The 19419-nt window shown below is 39.5% G+C and overlaps 1 protein-coding gene across 4 annotated transcripts; it reads right to left on the bottom strand.

Moving 5' to 3' along the window:
- Positions 1-4004: 4004 nt before the first annotated feature.
- LOC103712360 (Amidase family protein) lies at positions 4005-14237 on the bottom strand. 4 transcript variants are annotated; one of them, XR_015976930.2, is made up of 15 exons: positions 14042-14180; positions 10410-10485; positions 9453-9569; positions 9137-9361; positions 8937-9019; positions 8701-8801; positions 7988-8111; positions 7742-7896; positions 7487-7623; positions 7219-7389; positions 6903-7127; positions 6303-6536; positions 5202-5301; positions 4584-4753; positions 4005-4216 (listed from the first exon to the last, which is right to left on the bottom strand). XR_015976930.2 is itself a non-coding variant. In XM_039133470.3 (13 exons), the coding sequence occupies exons 1-13, from the start codon at positions 14222-14224 to the stop codon at positions 4656-4658; spliced, it is 1953 nt and encodes a 650-aa protein (XP_038989398.3). In that variant the 5' UTR covers positions 14225-14237; the 3' UTR covers positions 4380-4655. The 4 variants fall into 4 exon arrangements, 2 of the variants coding, with proteins under 2 accessions (XP_038989398.3, XP_088575546.2); XR_015976929.2 differs by lacking the exon at positions 10410-10485 and having other exon boundaries at positions 14042-14237; XM_039133470.3 differs by lacking the exons at positions 4005-4216; positions 10410-10485 and having other exon boundaries at positions 4380-4753; positions 14042-14237.
- Positions 14238-19419: the final 5182 nt, after the last annotated feature.

Genomic DNA, 19419 nt, shown 5'->3' with positions numbered 1-19419 from the left:
TTTACAAGAGGTAATTACAAGAATCCAGTGGATATAAATAGAGATTATGGATCAACCTCTCCTATACATATTTGCAGTACCTATAGATCCTAATATCAACCCCTTGTGGATCTCATATTTTTTAACAACTACAAAGCATGAATGACATAAAACCAGTAGAAGACAGCGATAGTCCAAAACTATCTCCTACAATAGTCTCCCTTTGATCTTTATATTCATCAGTATTATAAGAGAACTTTACATGGCATTCATCCTGTTGTAGAGAACTTTTCTTAACCTAAACATATTGTATAGGCAAATCTAATATCTTTTTTCATATAAAACATGGAATTCAATCAACTTTCATTCATGTAATATCAAATAATGTCTTCTGATACTAGATGACAGTAGAACTACAATACCAGGGTCGATCATGGTAACGTACAGGAGTAATAAAATAAAATGTTTAAAGTTATACGTGTTGATGCCGAATTCTAGGTTTCTCTCCAACCACGACTTTGGTGGAGGATATCTTTGGGATTTTGTTTCTGTGAGAAGAAGGGGCTCCTAAACTAATATATATAGATTCCTCTTTACGAGTCCAACTCATCATAGAGCTCCAACTAAATTAATAACTATATGCTTAGGTTTAAATTCCTAGATAGGCTAACCAAGCATAAACCTTAACAATAACCATATTTCTAATAAATCTGATTTAATTAGCTATACCTTATAATTGATGCTAATAATCTAGATTTTACAACAAAAAAAAAGAGTTGCTGCAGAATCACATATAAAGCTTATTATTTATACCAAGGTCTGCAATTTCGGTATCGGATAGTATATCGGTATTTTATCGGTTTAGTACAGTACAATACTGTATATTTCTGTACCGAAATAACTTTTTTATCAATTTTCTAATTTTTATCTCGGTACATCTAAGTACGGATCAGTACGCACTTCTGTACTTCTCGAATGGATGGAGCTCGTATCGATTTGAAGGTGTATTTTATACCGATTTTCTTTTGGTAAGGTATGGAATGTTTCATACCGAGTGGGATGAGGTGGTACATACAGTAGATCTTGATTAGTAGACCTTGATTTATACTAATTGTGAGAAGTCCAACCAGATATCATCAACTTAGCTAAAGTTGGTCTTTTATTCTCCCATACGGCACGTGGGTTATAAAATTAACTGGATATATGCGGGTGGGCGGGAATTTGTGCCTAACGGGATGGTGGGGTTTTGTTTAACGAAACAACGCGAAATGAAAAAGACAAAGCCAGGTCGTGGTCAGCGGTCACCTCCGCCGCGAGGAAGGTCAAAGACATTGACGTAGGAGTGGGTCGAGAGAGTGGCATTATTGGTAATTTATCACGACATTGTGTCGTATCTTTGAGGCGACGGAAGGGGTATTCTCGGTATTTAGTGCTAAAGCAGGATACGAACAAAGAGGCGGCAACCGTTTCGGGCCGGGATTCGCGTCGTGAGCGTGCCGTCAGATCAGACGAGGAGGATCGTTACAAAGCGATGGGCCGTGAAGCCGTGACGTCTGGGACGAGGATTTGGACGCGACTACCCGGAAAACCTGACGACGAGGATCGTTACAAAGCGATGGGCCGTGAAGCCGGGACGAGGACTTGGACGCGACTACCCGGAAAACCGTTCGAACAACCACCTAACTTCGCCTTTTATCTTAAATGTTGTGGCACATCGATTCGATATTTTTTTTTTTTTGAAGTTAGATATCAAAGCGTGGGCGATTCGGCGGCAGTATCGACCGGATCCAGCAAGTTTAAGGATATCTGAAATATGATATCTAGTGGAATGGTTTTACTGGCAAACTATATATATATATATATATATATATATATATAGAGAGAGAGAGAGAGAGAGAGAGAGAGAGAGAGAGAGAGAGAGAGAGAGAAACTAATAAAGCAGCATATTGAATAACTTCATATATGGTCAACCACCCTGCAAATATTTTTTAGGCAGGGGAGAGGAGGTTATCCTTTTGGAATGTATTATTTTTTTTGACTTTTTTAGCTATATCCGTAATATATGATATATTCATTTTAGCAAAAAAAAAGAGATATCAAAGGCTTGTAGGCAATGGGCTGGGCTTCCTTAGGACAACCTCAAAGCCCAACCCACCGAGTGTTCCTCGACCAATGAACATTCCGGGGGATGGGCTGAATAACGAGGAGTTAAAGCTGTACTTTCCGGTATCACCCCTGTAAGCTGCAGACGAGTAATTATGGAAGCTTACAGGCAATAACAGTTTTACATCAATCCTCCTACGAATTCATCATCAGCGGAGGCCTCTTACATCCATGCTAATAAAAGCTTATGGAAGACAGACACCAGAAAAGTTTGAAAATTCACGTGGTTAGCCCTTTGTAATCGCCTACACACCAACAACCTGCTGCTGAGGATGGACCCGCAGCCAAGTCAAATAATGCGGGCTCCGCGAGGGAGGAAACGAAACCATTAATCATTTAGTGTTACATCTCCACTTTGATGGAAGGATTTGTCGATTAATGAAGGCTCTAGGTGTTGGAAGTATCATTAATAAAAAAAAAAGATGTCACATGAGATTATTAGCCCAGACCAGTCCTCCTCCTAACAGCTCAAGTTTTCAGGCTGCTTTATGCCACGAGTCCATGACATATGATATTAAAGCCAGAATCATTATGCGTCACAATCTTTATGAACCCTAAGTGGATGATACTAAGGTCGTGGACAAAGTTGAGTAGAACCCGGACCATAAGTGAACCCCCTCTCTCAAGGAGTCAACCATGACGAAGTTTGAATGGAGGAGATTGTTATAGTCCCATATATATATATATATATATATATATATATATATATATATATATATATATATATATATATATATATATATATATATATATATATATATATATATATATATATATATGCATACACATATATAGACATATACATACATACATATACACATACATATATCTACACATATATACATACATATCTACATATATCTACACATATATATCTATATATACATATACATATGTATATATAGATATATACATATGTATATGTGTGTATATATATATATATAGATACATATGTATACATATAGATCTATGTATACATATATGTATCTGTACACATACGCACATGTGCACATATATGTGTGTATACATACATATATGTGCACATATATGTATGTATACATATATATATGTGTACATGTGTACATATATATACATGTGTATGTATGTATGTACATGTGTATGTATGTATGTACATGTGTATGTATGTATGTATATATATATATATATATATGTATGTACATGTGTGTATATATATATATATATATATATGTATGTACATGTGTGTATATATATATATATATATATATGTATGTACATGTGTGTGTATATATATATATATATATATATATATATATATATATATATATATATATATATATATATATATATATATATATATATATATATATATATATATATATATATATATATATATATATATATATATATATATATATATATATATATATATATATATGTATGTACATGTGTGTGTGTGTGTGTATATATATATATATATATATTATAAAGAGGGTGGTGAGAAGCCACCTAGGTCATAGTCCTACGTTAGCTAATAAAAAGGGTGCCGCATAGGATTCTTACCTAAGGCCAATATTCGTCCTAGTAGATGCCAGAGCTCCCTCACCACCTACTCTCTTTGGAACAACAGGAGGAAGAAAAGACTCGAGATATCGTCGGCGGGATCGGCTCGCTTTAGCGGTGTGGCGGCAAGCTTGGAGAGAACGAAACGGTCAAGTTCTCTTGAATAAAAAGGCTTCCCCAATCTCTGTCCTGGTCTCGGCTGTCCAACTTTTTAATTTCTTGGAAATCACTCTGCTCTACCAACAGAGCTTACTCACACGATTATGCGAACAACTGCTTTTAAACTACATCCTTGCACTTCGACTGATTCTTTCAAATAGTGAGAAGAATCTTTTTCCTTCCATTCCTTTTCTTAAAAGAAATTATTAGTTCAGTCGATTGGTATCTTGCCCATAACGAAGGGCCAAAACAGGTACTAAAACTCCAAATAAACAGCTGATCTCCCTACATGTATTGCAAAAAAACCAGGTGCTCATTCTTGGTATACACTGCCAGCTGCATTGATCTTCTGTTTTCGCACCGACGTAGCATGCTACCAGAAAAAAAAAAAAGGGAATTCCAGATGGGTTAGTGGGGTTGCCGCTGTATTTGGACCAAGGGAACAAGGAAGACCCTTTCTTCTGCAGCTAATAGCAACTAGTTTATGGCAGCAAGTACAAACTAAACCAGCAATTTAGAATCAAATGCATTTTAAGTGATGCGAATAAAATGAGCATGCTATAATCAAACAGAAGTCTTATTACCCATGCAATGATCTTAACAACAAAGCAAATCAGGGCCCACAAGAAAAATCTAGCGGTAGTTTGATACCTTAACATTCTTTCAGACAATGCAAAAATATGTACTTGCAGTAATGTATCATCTACTAGTACGTAAAGATTCTCTATAATGTAACATACCGATCGTAGAGCATTGGTTGAAGAACTGTTCGAGATAGTGTACTCGCATTGATGTATTATCCTACTTGCAATTCAGAATTTTCGCAAAGATTTAAAAGACTCAGCCAACCAACAACCGCGCTGGAAGCATAAACATGAATTGTCGAAGGGATCACAACACAATGATGTCCCTACACAATAAAATTTTGGAAGATCACATCAGTCCATGGCGTCTAGCTAGTTTGGTAACAAGAGGAAAATGGCATGGCAAGATCATGCACCAACAGATTCATTCATGCCTCCAGGAATAAATTCTAGGATGAAGAAATCCCAATAATTTTCCATGGTATGCTAATAGAACTGAACTGTCCTAGGTTTTTGCCAGAGTCGCAAAATGAACAATTTACCCCATTGCCAAAATTTAGTGATTTCTTTATATATATATATTATAAAATGCCAAGTTTCTCAGTCACCAAACCCAATGCCCAGAACAACTAGTTTCCACCTGAAAAAAAAAAAGTTTGACCACAGAACATATGCTTCATAAGGTGTGAGTGATTAACAATTTGACCAGGAATCCGTAGAACAACCGAAAAGAGTAGCCCACTAGACTAAATAATGAAAGTCAGAAAGTTGTACCAGGAGTCGGAACCACGTCATTTGGGCCAAGGTCATCAATAGGTGGCCGTTGTTTGTGGTGATTGGTGGCTGATTGGTATGCCATAGCTAATGCTAGAGCCTGGAAAACATGAAGAACCAGGTAACATATATCAGCAAATATGTCCTCCCACATGCTAATGCTACTTTTGCTATTCGACAATCATGCATCAAATTTCCAATTTCATGACTCATTCAAATTACCAATTTTATGGCTGCATCGGTGAGATTGGATCCTATGTGGTGCCGAGGACCGTGCATACTTGGATGGGCGATACATCGCCCATTTCATAAATGGAAGACTGAGGCCCATTATATTGCCATGCCAAATACGGCAGGTTGAGAAATGGATGACAACCGTCCACTCTTAGAAGGCTGATGTCTTGCCCATCCAACTATGCACGGCCGGACCTCTTCGGTGTTAAACACGCTCTGCAGAGGATCCCTGCTTGTAGTTGGTGGCTTCTATTTCCAAATAATCACTCTACTTTTCGCAATTTTAGATGTTCAGTTGAACTGCAGAACATTTATTTCAAGCTACAAATTCCAATCCCAAACTGGGATCAGAGCTTTTTTCATCAAACAATCATGATTGGCATTTGTTGTTTTTGGGGCTTGAATTTGAAGCACAACTGATAACATCAAATTTTCTTTATTCAAAAAACATGACAAAATGATAAAATATGATGTTTTCTTTTATTACATCCATAGAGTCCTCATGTTTTCAAATCTTAAAAAGCAACAAGCTCCAGTCTCAAGTCTAAAAGAGAGAGCAAGGGTTACCAATTAGTTGTAAGCAGAAACATTTATAACAGGTCCAATTTTATAGAATTGTGGAGGGCATTTTGTTCTCCCCATGTTCAAGAAATAAGCTATCTAGGAAGAGCATCAACTAAGGTAACTTTGCATTCATGCTCATGCAGTTAATAATCCATAAAGGTGCAAGCAGGTGCCATTTCGACTTGACAATATCAACATTCAAAAATGCAAAGCACCATTATTTGCAAAATTCTGTTCAACAGGATTAAACCTTTATAGTATTCAATGGACTACCAAAAACAATTTCCATAATATATGACTTACAATGTGATCATGGTCAGGAGGCGCATATATGCCTGTAGTTATTGTGGTTCTTCTTCTGGTACCACCTTTAGGTGGATCTTCAATGCTTTTGAAACCTGTTGGAACAACAATTACAGGCATACCGACAAGATTTCCCAAGCAGACCCTCTCCCAATCAGTTGCATTGCCAATGAATGCATCTACAGTAAAACTCCCACAAACTTCCTTTATCAGCTTCCCTCGTACCCTTTGTGCCTGTAAATAATTATTTTATATATGTCAACAGGATAGGAAAGATTAATAATGTACATAATGTACTGCTGTTGCACTATCAAAAAGAAACAAACTAGCAGCATATGAGTCACTTAAACTGGACTAAGTTTTTGTTACATTTAAAGGCTTTGCCAGTTAGCTCTATCGCATCGATTAAAATGCCCAAATGGATTATTCACAGCTTATCTATCTACGGGACTCCTTCGGACCATTTATAAGCTGTATATAACTTTGTACCACCCACCATGCCCCATGGTTGTCTCTATAAATTGGATGATACTAACTCATCAGCTTTAGGAAATACATTATATATTCTACAAGAATTAGAGAAAATGATGGGAGTTATACCTGCAGATAGTCTACGGCAGGTATCAAACGGGCACGTCGCAGCTCTACTGGCCACTGATCTTGCGCTTCGTACTCATCATCATGTCCTGAGCGCTGCCACTTGTCAAAGTGGGACAGCATATCAACATCCATTGTAAAATTGAGAATTGCCTGAACTGATTCAACTGTGTAATTTAGCTTGAAAGGAACACAATTAACACCCTTTGACGAAAGAACATAAACAACCTGGCAGAATGAAAGAACAACAGTATGGTACCATTTCAGATGATGAGAGAAAGATTACATTAATTTCAATGAAATTAAGCAAAAGACTCACCTCCATCTCAGCATCTTCAAGATAACCAACAGTTAGTTTTTGGATGTCAACTTGAAATGGGTCTTCGAGAGCAACATTACGAGATGAAGGGTCATCTGGATCCTTTCCTCTAATGGCATCTATTATAAGAGCACAGTCTGCGGCACTTCTGCAGAAAGGACCAAGCTTGTCCTGTTATATGCAAAAAAAATTTCAGCTCATCATTTTTTAAAAATATTGAAAAATAAAAAATTACAAAAAGTACTAATTGAGAACAAAACTCAGCTACCAAACTCTCAGATATGCTCATGACACCACTTCGACCAACAGTCCCAAAAGTCGGGCGCAAGCCAGTTATTCCACAACGAGCAGCAGGGTAAGTTATTGACCCAGCGGTTTCCGAGCCAATCGCAAATGGAACCATGCCTCCACCCCCAAAATACTAAACGTCAATTTACTTGTTCAATTATCTATTAAATCTAGTCCAAAATTAGCTACTTAAAGGTCAGTTCACAACAGCTGCCTCTTAATCACACAAAATAACCTGCAGATGTGCTGGCTGCTGGTCCTGCTGATGAACCAGTAGAGAATTCAGCAATATTCCAAGGGTTTCTGGTCCTTCCCCCAAACCAGATATCGTCATAGGCTAGTGATCCTGAAACAAGCTTTGCTACAAGAACAGCTCCAGCAGACTTTAGCCTGTAATAGTTAATATATTGCACCATGATCAGTTAATAAATTAATATAGCCATAAAACATTAAAGTATGCATTCATAAGTTTGAGAGTAACCTTTTGTAGACCCAAGCTTCAATGTCAAGAATTTGATCCTCGAACGTTTTTGAACCCCAAGTGGTCTTATAGTGGGGTACTGCTATAATGTCTTTCAGTCCATAAGGAATTCCATGAAGAGGACCTGCAACTCAGATCAAACATTTTGATGCCATAAAACATTTTCTCAACCTCAAATCTCAATATAAGCAAAAATACATCCTTGCCGTCAAGTAAGATGGAGGTCGGGGGGAGGTTCTGCCCCATTGTTCTCAAAGAAGAAAAGGAAAAGAGAAAAATATTTGGATTCAAGTGATTGGGTTTCCATCCATCTTTTCTCCAAGAAGGTGATAGGAAAAAATCAATGTTGCATTTCCTTCTCAGAAATTTCCAGATATGATATATCACACTTGAACTTCACGGGTCAATAGAACTGTATCTGAGCAGGCCGACATCAATAAAAATTGCTTTTGAGCAATGCGATTTTTTGGACGTTCTTGTTTTCGTTTCAACAGGCGGAGAGTGATTCCAAGCCTAAATAGTTTCTCATCAACAAGCCAAAACCAGAATGTCTATTACTGGTATCAAAGGAAAACCACCAAGACTCCGTCAAACTTGCATCTCTTAAGACCAGCAAACATGGCTCTTTTTTCTTTCTTTTTCTTTTTATTTGATAGAAAGAAGCTAGGAGAGATGAACATTGACTTTAAAAATCAATTAAGAATATATGGTACCCAAATATGTTCCTTGGGCCAGCAACTCATCTGCCTTTGTAGCCTGACTGTGTGCTAAGTCTTCAGTAAATGAAATCACAGCTTCAAGAACATGATTGTACCTAGTGAATTTCCAAATTATCACATCAGTTGAAAGATTTCTAATAAATAGAGGAGTTCATATAAAATTTGATAAGAAGCTGCAAGTTTGCAAGTTCAGACAAGGAAAAAAAGGGAGAAGATGAACTTGAGTCCACCTTCTTAATCTTCGAAGGAATATATCAGTAAGCTCGCACGAAGTAATTTGTTTGGTCCTAATAAGTTCTCCTAGTTCAAGTACCTGGCAGGCGCCCAGTTAAACATGCTAAAAGGACAAGTAAAATCACAGAGGGGGGAAAACAGGCAACAAAAAGCCTTTAAATCCAGTAATGGAAAATGATACTGCATATCAACTTACAGACATGAATGCAATATCTTCTTCACTACTTGGCCTCTTTATCCCAGACAAAGGAGAATAGTTGAATTTTCTATTATTATGAGGTGCTTCTTTGCTGCCCCACGATGAATTGAACACCAAAACTGATGGATTATGCAATCCCCCATCTTCAAAAGCAACCAGCCTACGGTTCACTCTGAACATAGGTAAGTTGAACTCTTTTGCACCCTTCATCATTTCTTTCACCTAAAAAGGAGCAAAGAATAACTTCTAGATGTTCACAAAAGAAATAACAAAGAATGGTGAGTAGTATTATGCAATAATAATACATCATTACCTTTGAATCATTGAAAAAATCGGCATCGAAATACTTTAAAGCATCCTTGACTATAGAAATTTCAGTGTCATTTTCTTCACTTGCAGTGTCTTCCACTTGAAGAGTCTGCCTATTGTCCTGAACAAGAACCAATATACAGAATGTCAAATTAAAAGTGGAAGACTGGAGATAAATAACTTCAGTCTTTCCTACCTTCTATAACTTATGGTATCTGGAATATCTTTTTTTTAATGTAATGAGCCTACCCTCTCTTTTCTGTTTATATTCAAAAACACCGAAACTGATATAAGACCAGAATATTAGAAGGTACATGTATATGATTGGCAACTAATAACCATTATCAAATATTGTTTAATTCCCCCGGCAAACATGACTTGTTTTGCTGTCCTCAAAGTTTTCCATTGCTCGATTCATGGTGCACCATGGAGAGGATTGAATTACTTTAACCGCTGAACAACTACTTGAGTACAAATCTTTCATGACCAGATGAAGGCCATTGCTACCTTGCCTTCTTAAAACCTTGAGCTCCAATAAAGCAAAATAATCACCTATAGATTTCAGTGCTTAACCATTAACCTATTGACAACATCTGCTAAGGCTGCTGTTTGTCAGTGTTCACGCAGGAACTGTGTTCATATCCAACATGTCAAGTTTTGGATAAATAAGTGCAATATTAGTCATTTGGAGTTCCTTTGAAAGAACTCAAAGGTATTATTTTCAGTTTTCTTCTAGGCTTCGCATAGAAACTAAATTCCTCTTTTTCCACTATGCTATGTGAATGCTGTGAGATGAAGATTCACATAGTCGGACCAATGGAGTGAAAGACTATTACTGGTGCCAAGAATCCTTGAGTTCTTATTTATTCACAAGCTCTTCCAAGCAGTTGAGGATCACCATCCATGCACAAGAAGTAAATGAGTAAAACAAGTTGTGGCAACTCCCAAAACTAGTGTTTACCTGAATTCTAGATTTTATGTAGAGTTTGATCAAATAGACCTCTGTGCACAACTAAAAGGCATCTGCACATGTCAAACTGTTGAAAACTTATAAGGGATATACTAGTAAGCGTCCAATTATACATAATTCAGGGAATGATAATAAATTAATAATAAAATCATACAGCATGCTCAAATCATCAAAATTAGGGTACAAATATTTTACACATTTTTCCTTTTAGTTAAAAAATATTAGTTAACAGATAACATACTAAATATAATTAGAGTAAACTTTTGTATTGTTTAGACTCTATGCTCTTATTTGCTTTCAAGGAATCTCCCATGTTTATATCCTGTCTCCCATAAACTATTGCAAACCAATCCGTATCTATAGGTTGGCGGGTGGGGGTGTTACTACAATAATTTCACTACCTTCCATTAACTGGACAATACAATCTGTTGAATAACTTGTAAAACTCGACCGCATCACAGCTTGGTGCCTGCGATCATCGTGGCATTTAACAAAAGAAAAAAAAGGTCTAAAACCATATTCTGTTTCCAAAAGATGAAATGATTTCTCACATGGGCAACCATAATTCACTCCAGAAATACATGTTCAAAATTGTACAATAACATTTTTTTTTGAGTAAATGCAGTTACTATTGTTATGAACTTATGACAGTTACTTTACACATTTCCTCACCAACTTGACGAGACCTTCTTTTGTTGCCTGAAACTCCTGAATTAAATTATTATTTTGCATGCACAAGAAGAGCAGCAAACTGAGAATTCTTAGGTAAATATGCAGCATGACAAGAAGCAATAGTACAAGGAACAAGTATATTAGCAAAATAATGGGCAGTTGCTGCAAGATAAAGGGCAAGATGGTGATCTGACTAATACAGTAATGCCAGATGCAAAAGAAGCCTGAGAAGGCCTCACCAAGAAACCTCCCATACTAGTATGAAGGATTAGGAAGGGTAGGAAGAGATCTAGGATAACATGAATGGAAGTTGCAAGAATCTACCTGTTAAATTTAAGAAAAGTATTTGTCATGGCCAATGGTAATAGTGAATGCATCAATAAACACACATTTTTGCTGTCCTGGAAAGTACCATGCAGTACAGGGTCTGCCACCTGTATTGGTGGGGTATTGAGTAAGGATGTACATTAGGCCAGGCTAGTCCATCGGTTGCTTGACCCAACGCACATTATAAGAAGGTTGGGCCAATATTATTCAGTTTATGCTTAACTTGGGTAACAAACTTTTGGACTGATTTAGAATCAGAGCTTGGGCCAGTGATATATGAGCCTGACAGCCCAACCCAGCTCTGCCCAATATTATATAGCATATACATATATATTTTGTATACATATATTTACATAATATAGTAAACTATAATAATAAATATTATCCATCATACAGGTAAAGATACTAGTTATTTGAGGAATTAGTCTTCTAACTAAGATTGTATATAAATTACTGATAAAGATTTGGAATTATAAACATGACTATAAGGGAACGAGAGCTTTCTTTTTTGATTTTTAATTTGTTACTCATTTGGACTAGCCTGATTTGCACCCAAGCTCTCTTGTAACTTATTATGCCAAGCTTAGGCCTATACATGATGGATTCGGTATGTGTCAGGTTAACCTTGGGCCAGTTTAGTGACATGGGCCGAGAGCGAAACCACCTATACCCCAGCCCAACTTAGCCGATATGCATTATTAGTACCAAGACTGGGTATGCTCTCCATAGTGAGAACTCTTACAAAGGTATGTATCATACCGACACTCAATATGAGGTATACCTTGTTGGGTATGGGTGTGGGATCTGATACTAAAACATCAAACCTTGTAAACACCCAACACGGTTGAATATTCGAATGATAGATAGAAAGTAGAAAGACATATAAATGTATACATGGAGAGAGGAGGGTAAAGAAAATCTATCCAAGTTAAACTACCAAAGTCTAAATACTTCGAAAAGAACCACCCAAACTCAAACCAAGCTTCTTTGACCACCGGGGCATTGCTCGGCTCATATCTCCCTTTCTTACAAAGACACTCTTCTTTTACTAAATAATCCCCTCAGCAAATGATTAAGAAAGAGGAAGTGAGTTTAGTAAATATGGAGTATATTTAATGAATCTACTACGATTTGCTGATAATTATTGCTAGTTTATACTAGGATTCTATTCCTAGTTTCATCCTACTTAGTTATCCCACCTAGAATAGATATTTTTGTTCTTTAGTGATTATCAAAGATTAGTTCCACAATGAAGTCCTTTAGCCATTCCTAGTTTAATCCTTTTTGGAAAAGGACAAGATTGATATCAATCTTTAAATGAGAAAGGAAGGTTGCCATCATGTCCTATTGAAAAAGTGAAGGCTTCACAAGTTCAAGTGTTGTGGTGTGATGTAGTCAGCCACCTATCTTTTGGAATAGTAGTATATGGTTCTAAGTCTTGTTTCTTTATATAATTAATGAATTCAGCATGGTCTCTTATGCAATTGAGGAATTTATTTTATATCAGGATTCTTGTCCTACAGCTAATAGTAGCAAGTTATAGCGAGGTGTCTTTGTGTGTGAGGCATAAGGGAGAGAGAAAGAAAAAGAGAGAGAGGGAGTTTGTAAGAGAGCTGAATTTTGTCTCTGCGGTACCTATTTTGCACCGCAGAGGGCTGTACAAACCTGGATAGCCCCCACGTCATCCATTGCGTATCTCAGCAAACCACCATGTTTGGCATCTCAACATGACGATATATATTTTCAAGATAAGCACAACCATTCGTCTCCTTAAAATGGTAACGTGGCAGCTATCCAGGCGCATAGAGCCCTCTGCGGTGCAAAACAGGCACTGTAGAGGATCTGGTCTCAGGGAATTACTTGCTTGGTTTAGAAAAACAGATTGCACTTGTTTATATCTAACCCAAAGAGAGTATAAGGTGAACAATTCAAAGGAGAGAGGCCTGTGCAGCGAGTCATTTGGTCCAAGGCAAGTGGCAAGAACATGAGTAGACAATGATGTGGTGTCTTTAATGTCTCCCCTAATCTTATCTAAAATTAAGTCTATCGAGATGAGAACAAAGCAAAAGGTTAGACCGGTACCATGGAGGAAAACATTGGTGCCTGAGGGGACTGGTCAAACCCAAACATAATCTATGCGATGCAGTGGCGTTTACTGAGGCGACGGTCAAATTAATGGGCAACGGATGATCAAGAACGGTGACATCGTTTACACTTCTTCCTTCTTAATTCCCTAGTGGTTACAGAAAAATACAAGGACGGCAGATGGGAAAAGTACTTTTCCCTTAAAAAAAACCCAATTTCATATGCTTGTTTCACGGGAAACGAAAGAATCGATCAACATTATTTAAGGGCGTTTTTTCCCCTGTTTTTCCTTCAGCAATCCAAACATGATCAGACATGATTTTATTTTTCCCTCTTCATGTCTGAAGTATGCCTATGAAATCAAAGAAGAGACCTGGTGGACGGCAGAAATTTGGTCCTGGAGTGTTGAAATTTAGATCGAAAGGGCTGTCTAAAGCCGAATATTTAATCAACAATTTAGCAGGATCAAAAGAGAGAAAAGAAGAGAGCGAAGGATGAGGAGAATAGGAGGAGCGGACGGGGAGGTGGAAGAGAGTTACCATGGCGAAGTGATGCCCCGCTGCTTCTGCCGCTGCCGGTGAGCGCCGCGTCGGCGGCGAACACAAGGCGACGGTTAAGAGGATAAGGGCCACCGAGACGACGCGACGCGGCAGCGCCCGGCGGCACATGGCGTTGCAGCCTGGCGACATGCTCCGCGAGTGAGGCTTTGGGATGTAAATCATGTAATATCACTGGAGGCTTTTCTGGGATGTCTTTTTCCCCGGTGGCCGGCCAAAATTGGGCCCGCTTCATATTTAAACCATTCCTTGGGCTTAATAATTCGTGGGCCGGCTGCCTGGCTAATTTTTTCATAGAGGGCCTTCTGATATGCAGTAGATTACATTTGGTAAAAAATAATTGGCTGACCTTCACTAGCCTGGCCAGATAGAATTCCACCCATGGAGAATCCAAGGTAGCCGCCAACAAAATTATATTTTGAAGATTAACAAGCAAATAGAAATACATCGGATTGAAAAACTCTTAGTTCGATGAAGCAAATTCTCTCGAAGAAGTTTTATTAGCATGTCAAAGGGCTGTCCTATATAATATACTATATGCACATATATACACATTAATATGTAAGTCAACTCGAGTTAATCCAAAAAAGATTTCTGAAATGTAAAAATTTTCATGCATGTCATATGTCAATAATATCATCATGCATAGCCATAAAATGTTTCCACATGCATGTCATATATATATGGCTAAAATTCATCCATAGTATAGAAAATTATGCCAATTCTTTACATAGCATGCTAAAGTACAAATTATTCATATATTATGCAAAAATGACAGACAATAGTCAATTTTTTGAAAAATTCTAATTTTGACGTGGTTAAAAAATGGAAAATATACAGGAATTTATATGGATCTCAAATCAGAATTAAATCACAAGATCTAATATGTCTTAAATGAGCAAGAGGTCTTGGAGACCCTCCTTCATTATATGACGGCATTTGTGCAACCTATGCATGGAAGTACCGAACAAGACCAACAGAATCTCGATGCCTATGAGACTTGGTGCAAAAGTGATCATGTTGCATGCTTTACTATGTTAAGTAGCATGCATAACAATTTAATTGATGAGTTCGAAGAGTATCGAACTCCGTGTAAGATGTGAGATGCTCTTAGACTGAGATTTGGTGGCACGACGGCCACCAGACTATGCGAGATTGAATCCCTCACATGAGCAAATGCCTCCAGCACTAGAAGTAGTGAGCATCGATGAGATATAGTATCTCTTGGTACTTGTATAGCGAGCAAAGTTAATAGTTTGTGGTATTCTTGAACATATAGTGATAAGACACATTATAATATGCCATCTTAGCTGAAGTTAAGATAAAGTCTACTTTAGTTTATTGGTTAAATCCTATGAGACTTGAATTTATAGTTAATAGACCATACATGATTCCCCTGCAATAATGTAGCCTGTGATTAACTAGATACGGGTTTTTAAATTTGGCGCCTAGGCTAGCCAACAAATTAAAAGACTTGGGTTAGGCGTTAGTAAACTACTAGACCAAGATATGAACAGTGTTAGAGAGACATGACATATGATCTTTTGGAAAGAGAACTCCACCATAGCATGTAATTCATAATGCATATATTTGTCAACCGATGTAGGAGGTGAGAGAATAAATCTCTGCCTCCTCACTGTGTGAGTCCTATAGATCATGGTAATTAATCCAAACAATGCTCTTTATGACTTTTGACTATTGCATGAAGTTGAAGTTTTAGTGCCTGTTACTTTAGTATGTTGCCCGGCGACTATGATTGATTCAATCTAAAGGGACTTTGCTAGGAAAGTGATTGATCCGAAACTAAATGTCATGAGGCAAAAGAGAGACTACTTATAGCACCACATATGTTTAAGTTTTATACTCACTGCCGATAGGTTATGTCACTTCCTAGGGTTGTGGTATAATCGTGGGTGTATTAAAATGATGGGATTAAACGTGGCTATGAGATTAAAACTCGAGAGAGATTAGAGATGTTTAATTTGATATGGTGGCTAATTAAGTCTAGGGCATAACGAGACACCTTTTTGAAACTAATCATTTTATCTAAAACAAGACTTTTTATGTAGGCGTGCTTAGTGGTCGCACAACATATTAGCAAACACGAATGGAGCAAGAGAGAGATGCATGGAAGCATTGTGCCCACTATAGGCTATTAGGAGATGTTAGACATTGGAATTTAATGCCCAATATAAAGGCACCCATAGTGCCCTAACTGTTTATATTTTAGCATATGTATTACATGTTTTAAAGATCAAACAGATGAACAAATGAAGGTGCATATGGCTTGATAATTGAAAATCCAAATGTTTGGTAATTGAAGAGCCAAATGTTTGGCAATTGAAAGCAATGAATTGGCTGAATAAATAGAGTTAATGGGATGGCTCATTTATTATGAGTTTCATGGAAAAACTCTGTACATAAGCCTCCACCCAAGCTTGATGTACACAAGCCAAGAGTCAAAAATATTCAAAGAAATCTCCCCTCTCACTCTCTCGTTTTAGACTCTGGATTTGTATGTAACACTTTAGTAATGTACACCATCATGAGTCAACAATTCGGTCCATGCTGGAGCTCCACTTCAAAAATTACCGGTGTGCCATGCCGAGTTTCCGGAGTTCATTGGATGTTTAAAAAGGTATATAAAGCAACCTGTAAAGCCCTTTCGAAGATCCTGAGTGGCGGCCGGTTTCATGCAAATAAGATATATACGAAACCGATAAGCTTCCGCTTGACTTCGTGATTTTTTTTTTAAACACCAATTGTCTCTAAATCTTTGCATTCAGCTGAAGAATGCAATGATAGGGTCTTGTGTTCAGGTTGGCAGGATGCATTGCATTCTTGCTGTGAGGCAATCTGACTGATTATCCATCAGAGAGGAAAAGAAAGACAATTGCAGTGGTGCGTCCATCCTTGCAAATCTGATGAAATGGACTGAGTTGAATGAGATGCTACTGCTCTATATAAAAGCTGAGTCTAGTACGGCTAAACTTGATGAATGGTGAGGCTGGCAATGGTGTTAGCTGGGTGACGGGCTATGCTTATTTCATACCAAACAGAAAAAGGACTAGGTTTCTCGCATTGCTTGCTACATCCGGCCAGGAGTTTCGAGGCAGGCCCCCGAGTAAAAGAAGCGACCAGGTGAGTACCGATACATGTCAGCTATTGCTACCGAAAAGTACTTGTTGGCCCCAGTTCTAGCAACTTACTTTATTTCTCAACCTTTATGTATAGAATGTACAGGTGCCTATTGGTTCCACTAGGCACAGGATCTAGAGATTTCATCCACATTTACTGGTTGATGATGAAATCGAAACATGAATCTCTTCCTGGTGAGCTTATAGGAACTTGTTATCATAATTTCTTCGTTTCTTTTTAAGCTTCTGTTGCTGGAAATTGGACCCGGGGGCAATCTTCGGTCGAAGAGAGGGAGCGGATGTGAGTTCTCACGGCGGGGCGGTGGTCCGTCGGCGGGCGGCGTCCTCTGTCTGGGTGCCTGCACACGAACCGGTGGCCGGGTTTTCCGGCGCCGGCCCTCCGACGGTCAAGTCAGTGAGGGGGGCAAATAGTATGGAGAAGGAAGATAAACAGTGAATTTTTGGGGGTACCAATGTTCCCCCCCTCTTGAGAGGCCAAGGCTCCCTTTTATATGCGGGGGTCGGTTTACCTGTGATGTAACAGGGAGAGGCCGTAGTATGGCTCAGCATGTTGTTCAGGTCGGTGCTCGGTCAGGCGAATCATTGCACTGATGTTGGCGGTATGGCCGAGATCAGAGACTTATCATAGTCGACTAGACCCTGCTGGGTCGATTTGCCGTGGAGAGCTGGGGATCCGTAGATGTCAGGAGCCACGCGCATTTATTATGGAGTAAGCCGGAGATCCGCATTAATGGTGGAGTAAGCCGGAGATCCGCATTAATGGTGGAGTAAGCCGGAGATCCGCATTTATTGTTGAGTGTGCCGGAAGATTACAGCGGCCATGCGCAAAAAATGCCGGAGGGATGTTAGAGTACGGTCCTCGGACATCGGGGTTTCTCTTAGGTCGGAGGTCTCGGGGTCGGTCGTCTCGTGGCCGAGCGTTCCGAGGTCGGACGCCGACTTCTGCTGTCCGGGGTCGGAGGTTGTACGGCTTCTCTGGGGCATTTATGTCATTTGGGGGGAAACTTTATTCCCCCCAACACTACCCCCCGACTTCCGAGTTCGAGCGGCTTGTGGGGCTCGGACGTGGGAAGTAAAATCTGTCACTAAGGTTGGGGGGAAGGTCTCGCCCGCCCCCTTGTGCTTTCCGGAGTCTTCATGGTGAGATATGCGCCCTCGTCTCGAGGCTGCTTTATTCGGTGAGCTAATGATGGGGCTCGTATCATCATGCTTCTTGAATCGCCAGGATCATTTTACGGCGGATTAATGAGGGGGGACCTCGAGCTCGTCGAGGCGATGTCTCGATTCCGTAATCGACGCTTCTGGCTCATTAATGAGTGTGCCGTTACGGGGTTTGGCGCGACCCGAGGTCGGACGCTTTCGATTTCATGTTACTGGATCATAATTCCGAAGAAGTGGAGGCCTCATCGGGGCTCCACGTGTCCCAGATCTTATTAAACGAGGGGAGCGGGGGTTACGTCCGCTCGTTCCTCAGGACGATTTGATTCTGTGGACCCATGATGAGGCCCCGAGATCCGATGGGACAACGCTTCGATTTCGTATCCGATTTATTAAACCGGAGTGAATACGGTGCCTCGGCTTCCGAGGTCGACACGTGGCGCAACTCGGTCGGGGGGATGAGAACCGACCCCGTCGATCTGGGCCGTCAGGGGGTCCATATAAACCCCACGAGTCTGCCCTAAAGGTCTTGCTTGGCTGCCTCTTATTTTCGTCGTCTTTCCCCCCTGCTTCCTCCCTCAGCTGAATCTTGCTGGTGGTGCCCGGAGCGATTTCCGGCAATGTCCAGTAGGTTTTCTTCCTGTTTTCACTAGGGTTTCCTCTTTTTTCCTCCTCGTCAACTTCCATTTTCTACTCTTAATTTTTGCTCCACTCTTCCGTGAGAATGGGTTCCAGTCCCGAAGAGGTTGGGTCGAGTCTGTCGGGAGAGGAGCTGGAGTTAATCCGCTCCCGCTTCTTCTTCCAGCCCGGGTTTCGCCTTGAAACCGCAGGGCCGGAAGACAGGGTGACGCAGCCGCCCCCAGGTCGGATCGCGGTCTACCGCGAGACACTTTGGGCGGGCCTGCGTTTTCCTGCCCATGAGTTCGTGAGCGACTTACTGGCCGAGTACCAGCTCGTCCCGGCGCAGTTAGCTCCGAACTCATGGAGGACCATAATCGGGTTTTTATCCCTGTGCCTCGGGCACGGGATCCCGATTTCGGTAGG

This window comes from Phoenix dactylifera, chromosome 4 (genome assembly GCF_051530095.1).
Source record: "Phoenix dactylifera cultivar Ajwa chromosome 4, Ajwa_hap1_PhDact_Kaust_v1.1, whole genome shotgun sequence".
In the NCBI taxonomy this organism is placed as follows: domain Eukaryota; kingdom Viridiplantae; phylum Streptophyta; class Magnoliopsida; order Arecales; family Arecaceae; genus Phoenix; species Phoenix dactylifera.
This window is presented reverse-complemented; position numbering and strand designations above follow the sequence as displayed.